Source organism: Bison bison, unplaced genomic scaffold (genome assembly GCF_000754665.1).
Source record: "Bison bison bison isolate TAMUID 2011002044 unplaced genomic scaffold, Bison_UMD1.0 scf7180017864325, whole genome shotgun sequence".
In the NCBI taxonomy this organism is placed as follows: domain Eukaryota; kingdom Metazoa; phylum Chordata; class Mammalia; order Artiodactyla; family Bovidae; genus Bison; species Bison bison.
Window position 1 is genome coordinate 1,953,240 of NW_011494897.1, and position 16,577 is coordinate 1,969,816.

The 16,577-nt window shown below is 36.9% G+C and overlaps 1 protein-coding gene across 1 annotated transcript in view; it reads left to right on the forward strand.

The window, feature by feature from the left end:
• Positions 1-16,577, forward strand: part of EPRS (glutamyl-prolyl-tRNA synthetase) — a 64,866-nt gene that overhangs the window by 5,037 nt on the left and 43,252 nt on the right. The window contains exons 3-12 of the mRNA XM_010853268.1: positions 2,746-2,845; positions 3,682-3,838; positions 5,152-5,291; positions 6,548-6,642; positions 10,306-10,432; positions 11,147-11,339; positions 12,786-12,957; positions 14,383-14,616; positions 15,504-15,588; positions 15,998-16,057. Of these exons, the coding sequence (XP_010851570.1) occupies positions 2,746-2,845; positions 3,682-3,838; positions 5,152-5,291; positions 6,548-6,642; positions 10,306-10,432; positions 11,147-11,339; positions 12,786-12,957; positions 14,383-14,616; positions 15,504-15,588; positions 15,998-16,057 (1,363 nt within the window). The remainder of the gene's footprint in view (positions 1-2,745; positions 2,846-3,681; positions 3,839-5,151; positions 5,292-6,547; positions 6,643-10,305; positions 10,433-11,146; positions 11,340-12,785; positions 12,958-14,382; positions 14,617-15,503; positions 15,589-15,997; positions 16,058-16,577) is intronic.

The following is a 16,577-nucleotide window of genomic DNA, read 5'->3' on the forward strand; positions in this document are numbered from 1 at the left end:
AAAAAAATTGAAAAGAAAAGGAAGGGAAATAATTCTCTTGTTTAGCAAAACTGAGGCATAGACACAACCAAGTTTCCGATTCTTTTAAGGAATCTTTGCCAGATCATGGAACTTGAACCAGGTTGAAAGCAGGCTTCAAGGGTATTCTCAAGCAGGGTGCAGATATGGAAATGGTTTAAATGGTCTGTAATAAACTGACAGAAAGACTTGTATCGGAGAAGGGGCGGCATACAGAAAACATTCACTCAAACACACCCTCCTCCTCCTCCCCGACCTCCTTCCTCCCATTGTAGTTGCATCAGAACTTTGATTGGATCACTTCATAGTGTTTATACTATGAGGTTCCTGTAAGTTGGAGCCACTGCTGAGCCACATATCATGATTGCTTTTTGTGTACAATTTTTACTTTTCCGTGGAGTGGTTGGTTGCTTTGTTCTCATCTGAAACCTTTCTGATCCCTGTGTTTTCTGTGGGACTTCAGGAAGATTGTGGGCATCTTCTCTTAGGATCCAATATTCAGAAATTTCATGATAATACGCTTTGGTGTGAGTCCATTTTTCATCTGTTCCACTGGGTGCTTGGCTGCTCCCTCTTCTAATATGGAAACTTAGAAATCCTCTTTTGGGGATTAGAAAATTTTTTCTTTGATAACTTTCTATTTTCTGTTCTTTATGTGTATGTTGGGTTAGTCCTTATTTTCTTCAAGGATCACCTTCATTTTCCATTTTTTTCCCCTCATTTTTTTTCACTTTCTGGAGAGGTCTTCAACTTTATTATCCCATTTTTCTATTGTGTTTTCCTTTTTGCGGTTGTATTTTTCATATATGAGAGTTCTGTTACTTACTATCTAGGTAAAGTATCCTTTTCTTGTTTTATGATTACAAACATAATCATGTTTTTTCATTGCTCAGAGGAGATTTATGTATTCACTTTTAAACTTTTCTTTTCCTTGATTTGTTGGCTTTACATCTATGTGTTTATTTGATCGCTATCTTCTGAGTTACAGGCTTTCTTTAAATATTTGGTAACTCTTGATGGTTTTCTAAGATTCTGACTGGGAGTTTCAGACTCCCAGGTTCTGAACTCCAGGGTGGGCTTGTCATTTGTGAGCTTCACTCTGGGTAATTTGACCAAACAACTGTTCATTTGACGGAACTTCTGGTGTTAGTATCCTTGGTTCTTTTCCTCCTGGTTAGGTTAGATTGTCCAGAGAAGACTTCCAGTGTCTGTTTGGAAGGTGAGGACGGGCTGGGGCCAGCATATTTTGGAAGCTGAGGGTGGGAAGAAGGCTGAGAATCTCAGCATCCAGTGTATGTTTATTCGTGTATTCTCTTGTTATCTCTGTCACCCAGCTTGCCACCAATTTGAGAGACCCTCTGTTTTCGTCTTTAGAGAATAAAGCACAAGTTTTTGCCAGGAGTGGGTAAGAGGAGTAGCCCAGCTGTAGAGAATAGGGATTGGAGGTATCTGTATTTCTGGCTAAGTTTTAAGTAGACTTTTAACTAAGCCTCCTCATTTTAGTCCATGGTTTTATTGATTTGGAAGTCTTTTGAGGATCCTGAAGTTTAGATTGGATTGGTTTTCAGCTTTGTCCATTGTCCAGTTAAGATTCAGTGTTTTCAGGCCTGTTAACTCCATCTGCTTTCTAGCTTCTGAAATTTTATTGCTGTTGTCTCTTCTCCCTCGTCTCTTTTTCCTTATGGGTTTGTTTCTGTGTCTTTTTAAAACATTTTATGCAACAGTTTTGGTGAGGTTTGATCTGCCATGTTTACCTGGAAGAAGGCAATGGCACCCCACTCCAGTACTCTTGCCTGGAAAATCCCATGGATGGAGGAGCCTGGTGGGCTGCAGTCCATGGGGTCGCGAAGAGTCCGACACGACTGAGCGACTTCACTTTCACTTTTCACCTTCATGCATTGGAGAAGGAAATGGCAACCCACTCCAGTGTTCTTGCCTGGAGAATCCCAGGGACGGGGGAGCCTGGTGGGCTGCCGTCTCTGGGGTCTCACAGAGTCGGACACGACTGAAGCGACTTAGCAGCAGCAGCAGCAGCTTCTTTATGACAGCATATCCTTGGCTTCATTAACTTTATTTATTTTAAATCACTTTATTCCTGATATCCCAATTATATTTTTATATTTTCACCACTGAATAGACATGTAGAAACTAATAGTGAGAAGGATCAAACATCATATAGAGGACTTCCCTGGTGGTACAATAGACAAGAATCTGCCTGCAAATGCAGGAGACTCGGCTCAGTCTCTGGTCTGGGAAGATCCACATGCTGAGGAGCAACTAAGCCCGTGCGCCACAGCTGCTGAGCCTGAATGTGACAGCTGCTGAAGCCTGCATGCCTGGAACCTGCGCTGTACAACAAGAGAAGCCGCCACATTGAGAAGACTACCCCACAACCAAGAGTAGTCCCCGCTCACCGCAGCTAGAGAAAGTCCACTCACAGCAGCAAAGACCCAGTGTAACCAAAAACAGAATAAATGATTAATGGAAAAAAACCAACCAAACACCATATAGATAGTGAGGTCACTGAAGTGAATTATAGGATTTAGCTGAACATCTCAAAACAAATTAGTGTTTGATAGAATTTAGAACCAACTGAATCTATTTTTTTCATTATAGTAGAAAATACTTGCTATATATAAGATTTCTGTTTTTACATTTTCCACATGTCTCATGACTTACTGATTTACTAGAGTCACAGTGATATTTTATCTCATGTTTATATTCCAGAAATGTGGTGTTCACGGACATAAACTCCATACTTCGCTACTTGGCTAGAATTGCCACTGCAGCGGGGCTCTATGGCTCTAACTTGTTGGAACATACTGAGGTAAGGAAGGAACGTTTTCTTGGGTGTGTTTTTGTTTGGTTTGGTTTAGGCTTTCACTTTTTTGGACTATTACTGTATTTAAGGGTTTAGGATAGTAACAGAATATTAATCATAGACCAAGTTAGGAATTCTCATTTGACTTTATTTTCAGAAAGAAAGTCTTTGCTCCTAAGTTTCTACTTTCACACCCATACCAGCTGTCCTTTTGGGTCATTTAGTTCTGTCTTCCTCTTCCTAGAGTCCTAGAATTTCATAGCTGGATGTGACTGCATAGGTTATCTTATGCAGCTTTCTTACTTTACAAATGGGGCAGCAGGCCTTGAAAAGTTACATGGGCCCAGGGTCATACACATTTTCCTTTTTAAGTATATGCCTTATTAACTATAGCAATAGTAGATTATCTTTCAATATGGCACTTGAGATGCCTTTTTTTTCCTGTTTGCTTTCAGCTCTAACTCTCCTGAAGCTTATAAAATTCAAAATACAAAGAATAATTTCCAAGTATTTGCTTTTAAATTCTGCAAGTGGATAAATATGTTTGGCTGGGTACCATTTGTTGGGCTCGGTCAGGCTTGTTATTCCTTCCTGCTTCCAGTTTTCATATTTTCCTTTTTCTTCCCTGAAGTGCCTCTTCACACTCCTGGGGGGAAAAGAGAAAACATAGGAAGATAGCACAGTATGTGTTTGAGTGCCAGTGTAGATGCCTCCAGACAGTCACAGTCAATCCCACGTAATGGTGACTTCTTTGATTGAGATGAGATAGGCACGGCCCTCACTGAAGTTGTTTGTTTGCTTGTTTGTTTAAGTCTAACCCTGGGATGCATTTCTTTCCACAGATTGATCACTGGTTGGAGTTCAGTGCCACAAAACTGTCTTCTTGTGATTTGTTTACTTCTGCAGTCAACGAGCTCAATCACTGTCTGTCTCTGAGAACATACTTAGTTGGAAACTCCTTGAGCTTAGCAGATTTATGTGTTTGGGCCACCCTAAAAGGTATCAGTAATTCTTGAAGAATTTCTGTTTAAATTATTTAGTGTTTTGCTGGGTCAGGAGTACACATATTTCTGTGTATGTGAACATCTGTCTACCTGGTGGCAGTCACTGTGGATTTTCTGATGAAAGAGTGACCTCCCTGGCCACTTTCTTCCTAGCTAGTTGCAAGAATTCCTCATCCTCTGCTGTCCGTGGAGGCTGGTCCTGTCTTGCTGCCCGCAGCTCCTCTCTTGCCTTTGGAACTGTCCTTGTTCCTCATCGTCTATGTTGGCATCTCTCCTGCCTCAGCCATGGCTTGACTCCAGTTGCTTTGTCTCTGGTTGCTCAGTATGTGGGTGAGGGGGGTCAGCTGGAATTGTCTCTCTGAGAGATCCCCTTTTCCATCCTCTGTGAGTAGTTTGCAACAGATCAGACTATGGGATTGATTGAGAGAAAGAGGGCTTGAATTTTGTTAGTTTATTTAAAAGAAAAAAAAAAACCTGCAGATGCAGCAAATATGCTAGAATGTTTTACCGTTCTTTAAAGAGTCAGAAACGACTGAGCGACTTCACTTTCACTTATACTTTTCAAATTTGGGTTATATGAGGATTTTTTTTTTCAATATTCTCTTAAGTTTTTTTTTGACTGGGCCATGTGACTTGTGGGATCTCAGTTCCCGAACCAGGGATATTGAACCTGTGCCCTTGGCAGTGAATATGCAGACTGCTGGGTAACTCCCTCTCTGTACTTTTTGGTGGCTTAAACTTTTCTTTAAATTAAACTGTTGTAATAACAACCAACATAAAATGAAGGACTATTCTAGTTACAACTTTTCATCTATAGGTTTATGACATTTTTATCTACTTTGATTTTTGAATTAATATTCATAAATGGAAGGTAGTATCTTATGGAGGTAGCTTTGTGATGCTAAAGAGTTGCATAAACTCCTTCAGTACCATTTTTGATATTACATCTGAAGAAAAGAGCTACTTCTTGATCTTGATTTTTTTTTTTTTTCCTGTAGTTGATACACTTCAAGCTTTTCTGAATTATGGAATGTAACATTGCCCTAGTATGTGTGTGGCGGTGGTGAAGGCAGGATTTAGGATTCAACCTTAGTGGATTAAAATGAAAAAATATTTAAAATTAATTTTTGTGAATTCTTAAAATATGCCAAGTATTAGAAATCATTGCCATGTATACTCAGATTTTTAAAATTTCATTATAGAAGCATAGCTTTAAGCCATCTCATTTACTTAAATTAACCATGACTGGAGCTTTGCTTTTGATTTTTCTGATATATTGAGTGCTTTTAAAATTATGTTTACTAATAGGAAATGCTGCGTGGCAGGAACAGTTGGGACAGAACAAAGCTCCAGTTCATGTAAAACGCTGGTTTGGCTTTCTTGAAGCCCAGCAGGCCTTCCAGTCAGTAGGTACCAAGTGGAATGTTTCAGCAACCAAAGCAAAAGTGGTAAGCCTTTAAAACTTTTTTTTTTATGCTGACATCTTGTCTGAGATCCTAAATCTGAGAAGAAAATTATGTTCATAATTTTTCCCCCCCATCAATTAAAAAGGATCTTCTTGGAAGAATCTGCTGTTGTTGAATCTTGCCTTGTCTTCACCTGCTTGACTATATTAAGCCTTAATCTTCATAATTATATTTCTAGAAGATTGTGATCATCCAGTGTGTGTCCCTTAAGAAATCCAAAGTCCATGTTACTAAAATCTCAATATTTTATAGCTCTACCATCTTTTCTTCCTCCCAGATCTTCTGTTCTCTGGTGTTTGAACCATCGTGACCATTGAGTCCTGGGCTTCTGTAGAGCCTTTTTGTTTATTTTGTAGGAAGATGTAACATAGAGAACAGTAGAAAAAAGTCCTCTTATCCAGCTAGAGTTGCTCTGGTTTGATCTATTTTACACACTACGCATGTGTAGTCCAGTTAATTTTTCAAGGTTTTCTGATGCTATAAAATTTGAAAACTACTACTTGCTTGTATAAAGACACTAGAGTCATCTCAGTTCTGCTAAAAATCCTCACTCTGCTTTCACCACTGTCCACCTCTAATTAGTCAACAAGTTCTGTTATTACTTCTCGTATCTAGAGATTGATTTTCTGTCTCCACTGCTGTCGATTTTTGTTGACACCTCATTACCCCCTGTGTGTTTTAAGACCACAGGCTCATCACTGAACTTCTTTCTTTGGTCTCTTTTTTCTAGTTGAGCCTTTGCACTGTCTCAGGTATCATTTTAGAAAATACAGATAAGTAGTTCCATACCTCTGAGGATTCCCCATTGCCTAAAACATAAAAGTCAGCATTATAAGGACCTTCATGTTTGGACTTGGTCGACTCTCTAGTGTCTTGCCTACCCACCCAACATGCGTTCCTAACATTGCACAGCTCTCCCCGCCTTTGAGTCTTACCTGTGCTATTTGTTACTCCTTCCCTTAGAATGACTTCCCCTGTACACTGTCCGTCTGATACACTTCCACTTATTTTTTTTAGGTCCAGTTTGGTTCATGCCTCCTTTTAGCATTTTCCTGATGACTTTAAAGGCTGTTGGTTGACTTCAGCTGATTTTGAGTCTTCAAGTGCAGGGACAATAATCTAGTCAATTTTTCCTCATAAGCATACTTGGTGCATAGTGGGTACTGAGTATTTATTTGGTGAATTTATTCTTAAACATTTAACCATGTAACTATTTTTGTTGTTGTTTTGCTTTTCAGGTTCCTGAGAAAAAGCAAGATGTTGGGAAATTTGTTGAGCTTCCAGGTGCTGAGATGGGGAAGGTTACAGTCAGATTTCCTCCAGAGGCTAGTGGGTAAGCAAATATAACTTACAATTGGATTCATTTAGTAGAAAAACTTTAAGACAATTACCAAATATTTTATAAATCAGTAGGTTAATATATAGAAGAAAATTAGTAAGATTTTAATTTTGGAAGTTAAAATTCTAAATATCTTAATGGTTGTTAAATTATTGATACTTAATTTCTAAAAATTTGTAGTTTTAGCTTATTAAATCAGTAGGAGAGATAGCATTTTAATTTCATTCCAGGCAGAATTTTAATTGTAAGTAGAAAAATATCCATTAATAGAGAAGTTTTATTTACATTTTGAGATTTTGGGGGGGTGTCCTTTAATAAGGGTTTGTATTTGTACTCTCAGCATTCCTTTCAGTTATCAGAAATTATGGTAGATTTAAGTTATTTTTTTCCCAAATAAAGCAGGTGGAATCCTGAAAAGCCCAGTCTTACTCATTTCTTTCTACTGTTAGTAGGCAAAACCCTTTTCACTCTTGGCAGTCATAGAAAATAATAATATATGACTAGCTGGTTAGAGCAAAGGGCTGTTCTGGCTGGAGCCACTGGTGTGGGTCTGCCTGAGTCCTTGCCCAGCACCCCCTAAGGCTGAAGGATGTCTGCCTTGGCACGTGTGTGCTTCTGTGAATCATGCTGGACAAGCTTTGTGAAAGAACATTGCCAGTGGTGCTAATATAATAAAATGCCTTTTATTAAAGCAGTTGGGAATCTCCAGTGGCTCAGCTGGTGAAGAATCTGCCTGCAGTGCAGGAGACACAGGAAACTTGGGTTTGGTCCCTGGGTCAGAAAGATCCCCTGGAGAAGGAAATGACAACCCACTCCAGTATTGTTGCCTGAAAAGCCCTGTGGACAGAGGAGCCTGGTGGACTACAGTCCAAAGGGTTGCAAAGAGTCGGACACCACTGAGTGACTGAGCGCACACAGCAGCACACGCTCAAAGCAGTCAGCCTCAGAAACTTAGCCACTGAGAAAGCATTGTGCCGTATTTTGTAAATCAGATGGGGTTTTTTCCCCCACATTTTGTTTAATTTGAGATTTTGCATTCTATAACCTAATTCTTACCCATCTGTGCTAAATGCAGTATGCAGACAAAAGGAAGTGGCACAAAAGGAAACAGTTCTATTTTAGCTGTTCTTACTATAGTTCTTCCCAAACTATTTCATACATGTCATTAATAGCAAAACCAGTTTTACAATTCCACAGTTTCTCTTTGCTGATTTAGGAGGTGAATAAAGGATAAGTCAGAAGGAGATGAAAGGCAAATAATGGTTCTGGAAAATACACAGACTGGATCATTAAATGACTGACCAGTGGAGTCAGTCATAAATAGTCCTTATTTTACATTGTTTAATTCCCTCAGACGTCCTGGGTCCCTACCATCCAGTATCCTGCCCTTGTGTTCTTGGTGTGAGGGGTCATGGTTGTCCCATTGGGTGGTGACTTGAGTGGTTTGATAAAAGTTAGTTTTTTAGCCATAGTTACGCTATTTGAACATTTGTACCTTTTGAATTTTTTAATATTTTCTGTCACTGTCACTTCTTGGAATTGTGAGCTCTGCATTTTATTATTTACTGTATAAAATACGTTTATTCTGAATTACATCAGCTTTAGAGTCCATGTTCTTGGCTGAATACAGTTTGGGGGTTTGGAATATAAGTCAGTATTCAGGTTTAGAAACATTCAGTATCTTGATTATATCCCCTTATACTGCAAAACAGATTGTCTTTAATTAGTTTTTTAATCTTTTTTTTTTCCTATGTCATTCATGAAAGGCCAGAAGGCTTGAATTTTGCCTTTTATTTGTATTCCTAACTAACACACATAACACACCTGTTATGTGCAGATACTTAGCAAACACTTTACACGTAGTAACTTATTTAATCGTATCAGCCCTGTGAGGAAGGCACTGTTGTTATATCCAGTTTTACAAATGGTTTAAGAAACTGGTTCATACAACATTTTAGCAGCTTGCTAAATCCAAACCTACGCTGTCTGACTCCAGCGTCCATATGACTAAAATTATATGCCTGTGTCTGTTATGTGTGGGAAAAGCCCAAAATAGCATCAGTACTCACTAAATGCAGCGTGGAGCTTATTTTCTTTAGCTCTCAGGTTGTCTTTTGAGCCAGTTAGTTGTCTTATGAATACTTCATAGTCCTATTTGCTTTTTTGCAGGTTAGAATTGCACACATTTCAGATTCAGAAATAATATCTTTAAGAAAATAGTTTGATTTCATTACTTCTCTTAAGATTGAATGTAAAGCACATTAACTGTCAGTTAGTAGTTACTGATTATTAGTCTTTTTTTTTCTCTTCATAACATGTTATGGGGTGTAACACTTTCAGTGAAAACTGCACAAAGTATTTCTGTTTCATTTTCAGAACTCACGTTCCTTTGTTTTGCTTTTAATAAACTTTAAATTTGGGAATAGTTTTAGATTTATAGAAATATTACAGAAATAGTTAAAAAAAGTTCCCTTGTACCTGTACTCAGTTTTCTCTAATGTTAACATCTTTCATTACCTTTGTCAAAATTAATGAACCAGTTTTGATATATTGTTAACCTAGACTCCATACTTTGTTGTATTTCATTAGTTTTTCCCTAATGTCCTTTTTCTGTTCTAGGGTCTTATCTGGGCTGCCACTTTGGGTGCTTTGTTTTATGCAGAAAGTTTTGAATAATCCTAAATGCACTGCCTTGTCCTTGTCTGCATTAACCTGTGCATATACACCCTTCAACATTGAATCATTGATCTAGAATGCTGCATGAGTATCTTTAAAAATGATTGATTTTAGAAATGCTATAAAGACATACAAGGGGTTGTACTTTTCCCTCCTTTCTTGAGATCAGAGGTGTGCGTGAGATCAGGTGACTTGGAATGGTGCAGTTGTGGCTGCTGTTACTGATGAAAAGTCCATTTCCAACAGTAGTGGTATAGAATGTTGCTATTGCCCACTTCACTGATAGAGGAGGAGGTTGATATGTGATATTATTAACCATGCCTCTAATTCGTTTTATTCTGTGTAATGGTCAACTGCCCATAGAATAGAATAGTGTCTTCATAGATTGCGACCTGTGGAATTTTGATACTGGATGAAACCTTCAAGATCATTTAGTTAAAATCTTTTTGTTTTGGGTTCTGAGAAAACAGAAGCCTAGAAAAGTAAAGTGGCTTTCCTGAGGCTTCCTAATTCTCATATGCTCTTTTATTTAATTATCACAGCAGCAGTGGCATCTCAGAGGAGCCTCTGTCTTCTGTGTGGAGAGCGGGTGTCCAGTTTTCAATCGCATTGGGTCTTATTAAAGAGACATACTGCCGGGTAGCATAAGGAGTTTTCCCGTAACTAAATTACCTTTCATTCCTCAGTAAAAAAGGAAAATGGAGATTAGCTTTAAGGTTTAATGTTTGTAAATAACTTGCTCCTTTGTGATTTTTTTACATATGAAGTTGTTTCTTACAGTAATTTACTAAATGTTGTAGTTTTTTTTTTTGTTCCTCAGGGTCAGATTTTCTGTTACAGTATTTCTTGTTAGCAACTAACGTAAGACTGGAGTACCAAGTAGAAGGGTTTTTGTTTAGTTCTCCTCTCCTGGAGAAGGTGAAGTTTACGAATGTCGTTGAAACCTGTTACCGAGTCTCCTTGTGACTGTTTCTGCTGCAGTTACTTGCACATTGGGCACGCGAAAGCTGCTCTCCTGAACCAGCACTACCAGGTCAACTTTAAAGGGAAACTGATCATGAGATTCGATGACACAAATCCTGAAAAAGAAAAGGAGGATTTTGAGAAGGTAATTAAAGGTGTAGCGATGACCCTTTGTTGGTAAAGTTAATTAAAATTAGAGGGTGACCTGATACCTTCATGGTGTGAAAATAAATCTTGTTCTCATAACTTTTTCTTTTGTTCTTCTATTAAAATATATATTTGTCTGAGACTTAAACCAAGAATTACTCAGTTCCCATATGAAAAAACTTCAATTTATCTTTTTTTCTCTTCAACTATTATAAAGTTTATTTAAGTGCTACATTTTCTTATAAGTATCAGTTTCTTAAATGAATTGGTTCCTAGAGTCAGATTTCCTTTTTGTTATATAATTTTATAAATGAAGCGAACACTAAGTAGGTATTGGAAAATGTGATGGTTTCCTAGCCTCTTATATCATCTATTTAGAAGCACTAAATTTATTTATATTCAAAGAGAGGACGAATAATTGTCAGCATTGCCAATAATAATCAGCTTTTCCAGAATAAATGGAAAGCACCATGCGATCAGCTTTCTCAGCTGAAAACTTGGAGGCTAGTATAAAATTTCTCTCTCCCTCTCTCTCTTTTTTTTTTTCCTTTTTCTTTTCTGGTCTAATATCATACAACTTCCACAACCATTTTAAGGCACTGTAAGACTAATGGTGTATTATTACGTTTGTCCAAATGCAGTATCAAGGATTGAAAATACACAAGAAAATAACAAAAGATAAACTGATGATTATTTTGAATTCTTACTGCAGGTTATATTGGAGGATGTTGCAATGTTGCATATCAAACCAGATCAATTTACTTACACCTCGGATCATTTTGAAACTATAATGAAATATGCAGAGAAGCTAATTCAGGAAGGGAAGGCTTATGTCGATGATACTCCTGCTGAGCAGATGAAAGCGGAGCGTGAGCAGAGGATAGAATCCAAACATAGAGAAAACTGTAAGGCACATTTAGTGTTCTGTATTTTAATTGATATTCTTCTTGTATTCTGCTACAGTAGAAAATTTCTTTTTCTATTGAAAGATGTTGGTTTGAAACACATTTGGGAATGTGTTTCATACATGAATTCATCTCTTAGAAATCTTTTCCCTTTCTCTGCCATCTTTACATTATTACTTATCAGCATCACAAGTGCATGTGAAGTGTGTGTGGTCTCAGCGTCTCACTTGTTACCTGTAGTCTTTTTTTTTTTTGTAGTCTTTTGCATTGCTGTTCAGCTCATGTGAATGATTTCTTCTGCAACTTTTTGTGATTCTCTCAATTTAAATATTTAGCCTTTCTAGTTAGAATGTTTGATAGTAATGTTAGCCATACCCAAATCTTCCTGGCAGCCTGTAAGTGTGAAGATTCTATGTAAGACTCATGCTACCCTGTGCCTGAAATACCACTTGACAAAAAAAGTATGTCTTTAATATTACTTATCCCTGAGCTTCTGAGTCTGGTTATTTTTATTCTGTAATTATGTTGCAGAACATCTTGAGTGTCACATTTAGGAAGAATAGTAGTAAATTCAAATTGTTACGGCAGTCTGTCTTTCTCTCTCACCTCCCCATTTTACAGTTTCTTTACCTTTTCAAAAATAATTAGCAACTGGACTTTAGACCTAACTTGATTCTTTGAGAGTTGATAGTGTGTCCCTTGTATCTTCAGTAGTTTCTGCAGAAGAATCACTGTTTAACAGTTCTTTCTTACTCATACGAGGCATATGAGTCCTAATATAGATAAGACTTATATAGTCAGTGGGGATATATAGAGATTTTTTTTCCACCCCTGGGATAAACTTCTGTCACTCTCTGTTTTCTGTCATCTCTCATTTTTTTTTTCCGAATCTAAGAGCAGCCTGTTTTCCAGTGGAATGGCCAAAGGTGCTTTTGGGGAGCCCACTAGCTCAGGCTCTCGGCCCAAATTGTTTTCTTTGGATGGACATGGGCTGCAGCACCAACACCTGGGCTGGGTCAGACCAGCGTGTCCTCTGGGCATGAGGTGGCAAAGGAACAGAATGCTTCTGCTTCAGACACCCAGTGTTCAATTTGAGGAGGCCTGGCCAGTTGTGCCATGATGGGAACGTGGGAAAACTGGATAAGAGAAACCTTCAGGCCTCAGACATCCACTCTTACCCTTCACTAGTACTATATTAGTGGAATATATTGACTTCTAAAATAGAGCATATTCAAATGTTTTGTGGGACTTCTTTATTAAAAACAAACATTTTCACTTGGTATCAGATACTGGAACCATTACGTACTTTTCAACTAGTGGAGTGTGCTTATAATATAAAATCAGAATGGAAAATTTTGTATCAAATTAGAAGACTGTTAAAATAATTTGTTTTCAACCAGATTAGCAATGCTGATTAGGTAAACTGTAGTATAATTCATTTTATAGCTGTGGAGAAGAATCTGCAAATGTGGGAAGAAATGAAAAAAGGAAGCCAGTTTGGTCAGTCCTGTTGTTTACGAGCAAAAATTGACATGAGTAGTAACAATGGGTGCATGAGGGACCCGACACTTTATCGCTGCAAGATTCAGCCCCACCCGAGAACTGGAAATAAATACAAGTAGGTGTATTGCTTTCATTACGCTCAGTAGCTTCCTGTGCTTTTGCTTTGAGGCTCTCTGTAAACACGGGGTGGGAATTACTGCAGAGTAGTCAAGAGATCTGGATCTTTGTTCTTCATGGATTAAATGACCAGTAAAGCAGGTAGCCCAGCCTCTTGGGATGTTACTCACCTGTCAATTAAGGTTATACTAGGTTATTTTTAGGATGGTTTCCATCTATAAAGTTTCTTGAATCTGCCAAAAGTTGCTTTTTATGTATTGATTAGGTATACCATGGTGTGTATTTTTAGATGAAGACACTTCTTTTCCTGTTATAAACTTTGATTCTGCTAGGAGTAAGTTGATTCTTAAATGTGATAGAATTGAAAATTTAAAGAAATATGAACATTATAAAAAATATCATGTGTTTTTTCTACTTTCGGTTGATTTTCTATGTGGGTTTTCAGGTTAACAGATTTTTTTTTTCCTTTAAATGCCCCTCACTTTGCTATTAATTTATATAATAACCATAGAATATATTTTCTTATGCTTTGAAGAAGCCTACTGCTTACAAATAGTGAATTGTAACTCTTGAAGAGATTGGTGACTATAAATGATTACCTGGTTTGCTAATGTGACTTTCTTTAAACTTGGGGGTGCAAATGTGTATGTAGATAAACGCTTCATGTTTATATGGGTGTGTGTGTGTGTTTATATGTCCTTCATTTTTAACAGGGTATTTACTCCTTGTTTTACTAAACAAATGCTCTGACTACATTTGGAAAAGTGTATTTGGATGTTCATTTTTAGTATCAAATAATCTCAAGCCATAGTGTAGTAGCATCTTAATAAAATTGTATCTTAAAAATTAGAAGGTATAATGCAGTGAGATACACCTTAAAAAATTCAAATGAAAATGGATGTTTTGTGTACATTTTTTAAGACAGAAATTGTTTTTACAACTGTTCCATCTTAAGGGGAATTATCTACTAATTTTCTTCTCTTTTACTTTGTCAGAGAAGGAAAAACACTGTTCTTGAATGCATTTAATTGTGAAGGTATTAAACCTAGAGATTTACTTGTGTGGAATTTAAGATACTGAAAAACTCAATTTCCTCAAAATTATTATTACTTTTCCTTCCATGGTATACATTGGCTATTACAGAAATATGATTATAGAATTCACTACACCAATATCCAGTTGTTTTATAAATTGCAAATTAGTCTTATTGTTTGTTTGTTTGTTTGAATGTTGAGTAACTGATTCATTGTCCTCAAAGTCTGATAAAAAGTTTTGATGTACTTTGAGTATTATGACTCATAACACCTGTTGTTTTAAGAAACTCTGATTTTGTAAAGGATTATGTTTTAGTATTGGTGCTTATAATGTCTAAGATGAAAAGGGTAAAATTCTTTACTGATTTTCAGAAATACTCTTTTTCTAGTGTTTATCCGACGTATGATTTTGCCTGCCCCATAGTTGACAGCATTGAAGGTGTTACACACGCCCTGAGAACAACAGAATACCATGACAGAGATGAGCAGTTTTACTGGATTATTGAAGCTTTAGGCATAAGAAAACCATTTATTTGGGAATACAGTCGGCTGAATCTCAACAACACAGTGCTGTCCAAAAGAAAACTCACGTGGTTTGTCAATGAAGGACTAGTAGATGGATGGTATGTTTGCTGTTATCTAGAATTGGGAGGCAGTAAGGACATGGTGTGTCACTAATTTTAAACTGCTTGGAGGTTTGGGGAGGATGAATAGGAGGGGTTGAAAGGGTATGCCTGTTGGGTTTCTGGTCCTTGCCTTTCTTTTATCCAGTTTCTCAGGTATTCCCTTTTGTTTTAATGCTGCAAACATGGAGTGCCCATGTTTGGGACTAGACAAAATTTGAAAAATCTCTGAATGAAATCTGTTCAGTTGAGTCACCATACTTACAAGCCTAAGAATATTTTTTTAACCTGAATTAACTAGAATGTGTGTATTTTTATTAGCATCATGTAATAGTGACACATATTAAGTATATATTGAATAATGTGTAATTTTAGATAATTACTCTGGAGCAGAATTTGATAAAGGGCAAGTTTACCTTGGGCCCCATTCAAAGGGTGTTATTGCAAACCTACTGAAAATTGCACATCTCTACAGAATATTAATTAACCAACATATATGTTTTTTACAACCCAGAAGACTTTATAAAGTGCATTTGGACATGAATGCCAGAATAACCATCTCTTATCTGTGTCTCACGGTCATATGTAGAATAGAGACTTGAATGTTAAATGAAAAGCAAATGAGAATGTTGTAATGCTTGGGTTTTCTGTATTTGAAGATGTCACCTATGTGTCCTTTTTCAAATGTGCTTTTACTGTTTGCAGTAGTACATTTATTTTACTTAGTAATAATTGACTAGTAATTAGTGTTCTGCCTAATTATTGTAACCAGCTCTTAGTTCAGATATTTAACAAACTGAATATAATATTCAGAAAGGTATTTTATACTCTGTGCACCTACATGTTAAAAACATCTCCTAGGCTCTTAAAACTTCCCTATTTCCCAGGGATGACCCACGGTTTCCTACAGTTCGTGGTGTGCTGAGAAGAGGGATGACAGTCGAAGGACTAAAACAGTTTATTGCTGCTCAGGTGAGTTATGGTTTCTTTTCCAGCTTCTCTGTTTGGATTTTTAAAAGGATTTAATATCCTTTTGGTCTTTATTCCTGTTCTTTCTGTTCCTTGCTTGTTCCTTAGAATGCAAAAGCAGAGTGTTTTTGAAAAAAATAAACACCAATAATAGTGGAAAGTTGAGGACGTCCTAAACTCCTCTGCTAGGGTTGGACAGGGGCAGCTGTGGTGTTTCTACCCAGTGAAGTGTATGACTGTTGACGCTTAACTGTTCAGGGTAACCAGATTGGCTTGTACACACTTAAGTTTTATATTCCAGTGGAAGTAAACTTGTAATTATTGATTGGGTTTATTTTCTAGCTTGCTTAACGTAAAATATTCTAGTTAATACTTCTTGCCCTTCAAGCCATTTTTTAAATTGTTTTTCTAGGGTTCTTCACGTTCAGTTGTGAACATGGAATGGGACAAAATTTGGGCATTTAACAAAAAGGTACATGTTTTGACTTTTGGTCCTCTTTTCTCTTGTCTAACTGCTAAATAATAGAATACGTGTAGAATTCATTAGTGTGCTCATAGTAGTGAAAACTTTGTATAGAATATTGTAATTTTGCAGATTTTCAGGAAAATGGAATGTTTTACTTTTTTAAACATGTAACGTGCATTAAGCTTATAAACTATACCAAACAAGTAACAATGATCAAAACAAACAAACTTGGGAGTATTAGGGAATGGTAATAGCTTTTTCCTTGAATCTTTTTTGAACACTTTGCATTTCATTTTTCTGCTTTCAAGCTGCGAGCTCTCTGTAAGAAGGTATTACTTAATGCTTTTATTTGCCTCACTTATTTAGCACATAGCTTTTAGCATATTACATGTTATAACTTGAGATGTTATATAGCTTTGAAGCACAATCACATTTATATAAGGGACTTGCTTATACAAACCCACTGAAAATGCATTATTCCTAGTTTAAAAAAACGTGTCCTCTAGTTTTCTTAGTGGCAAAGGGA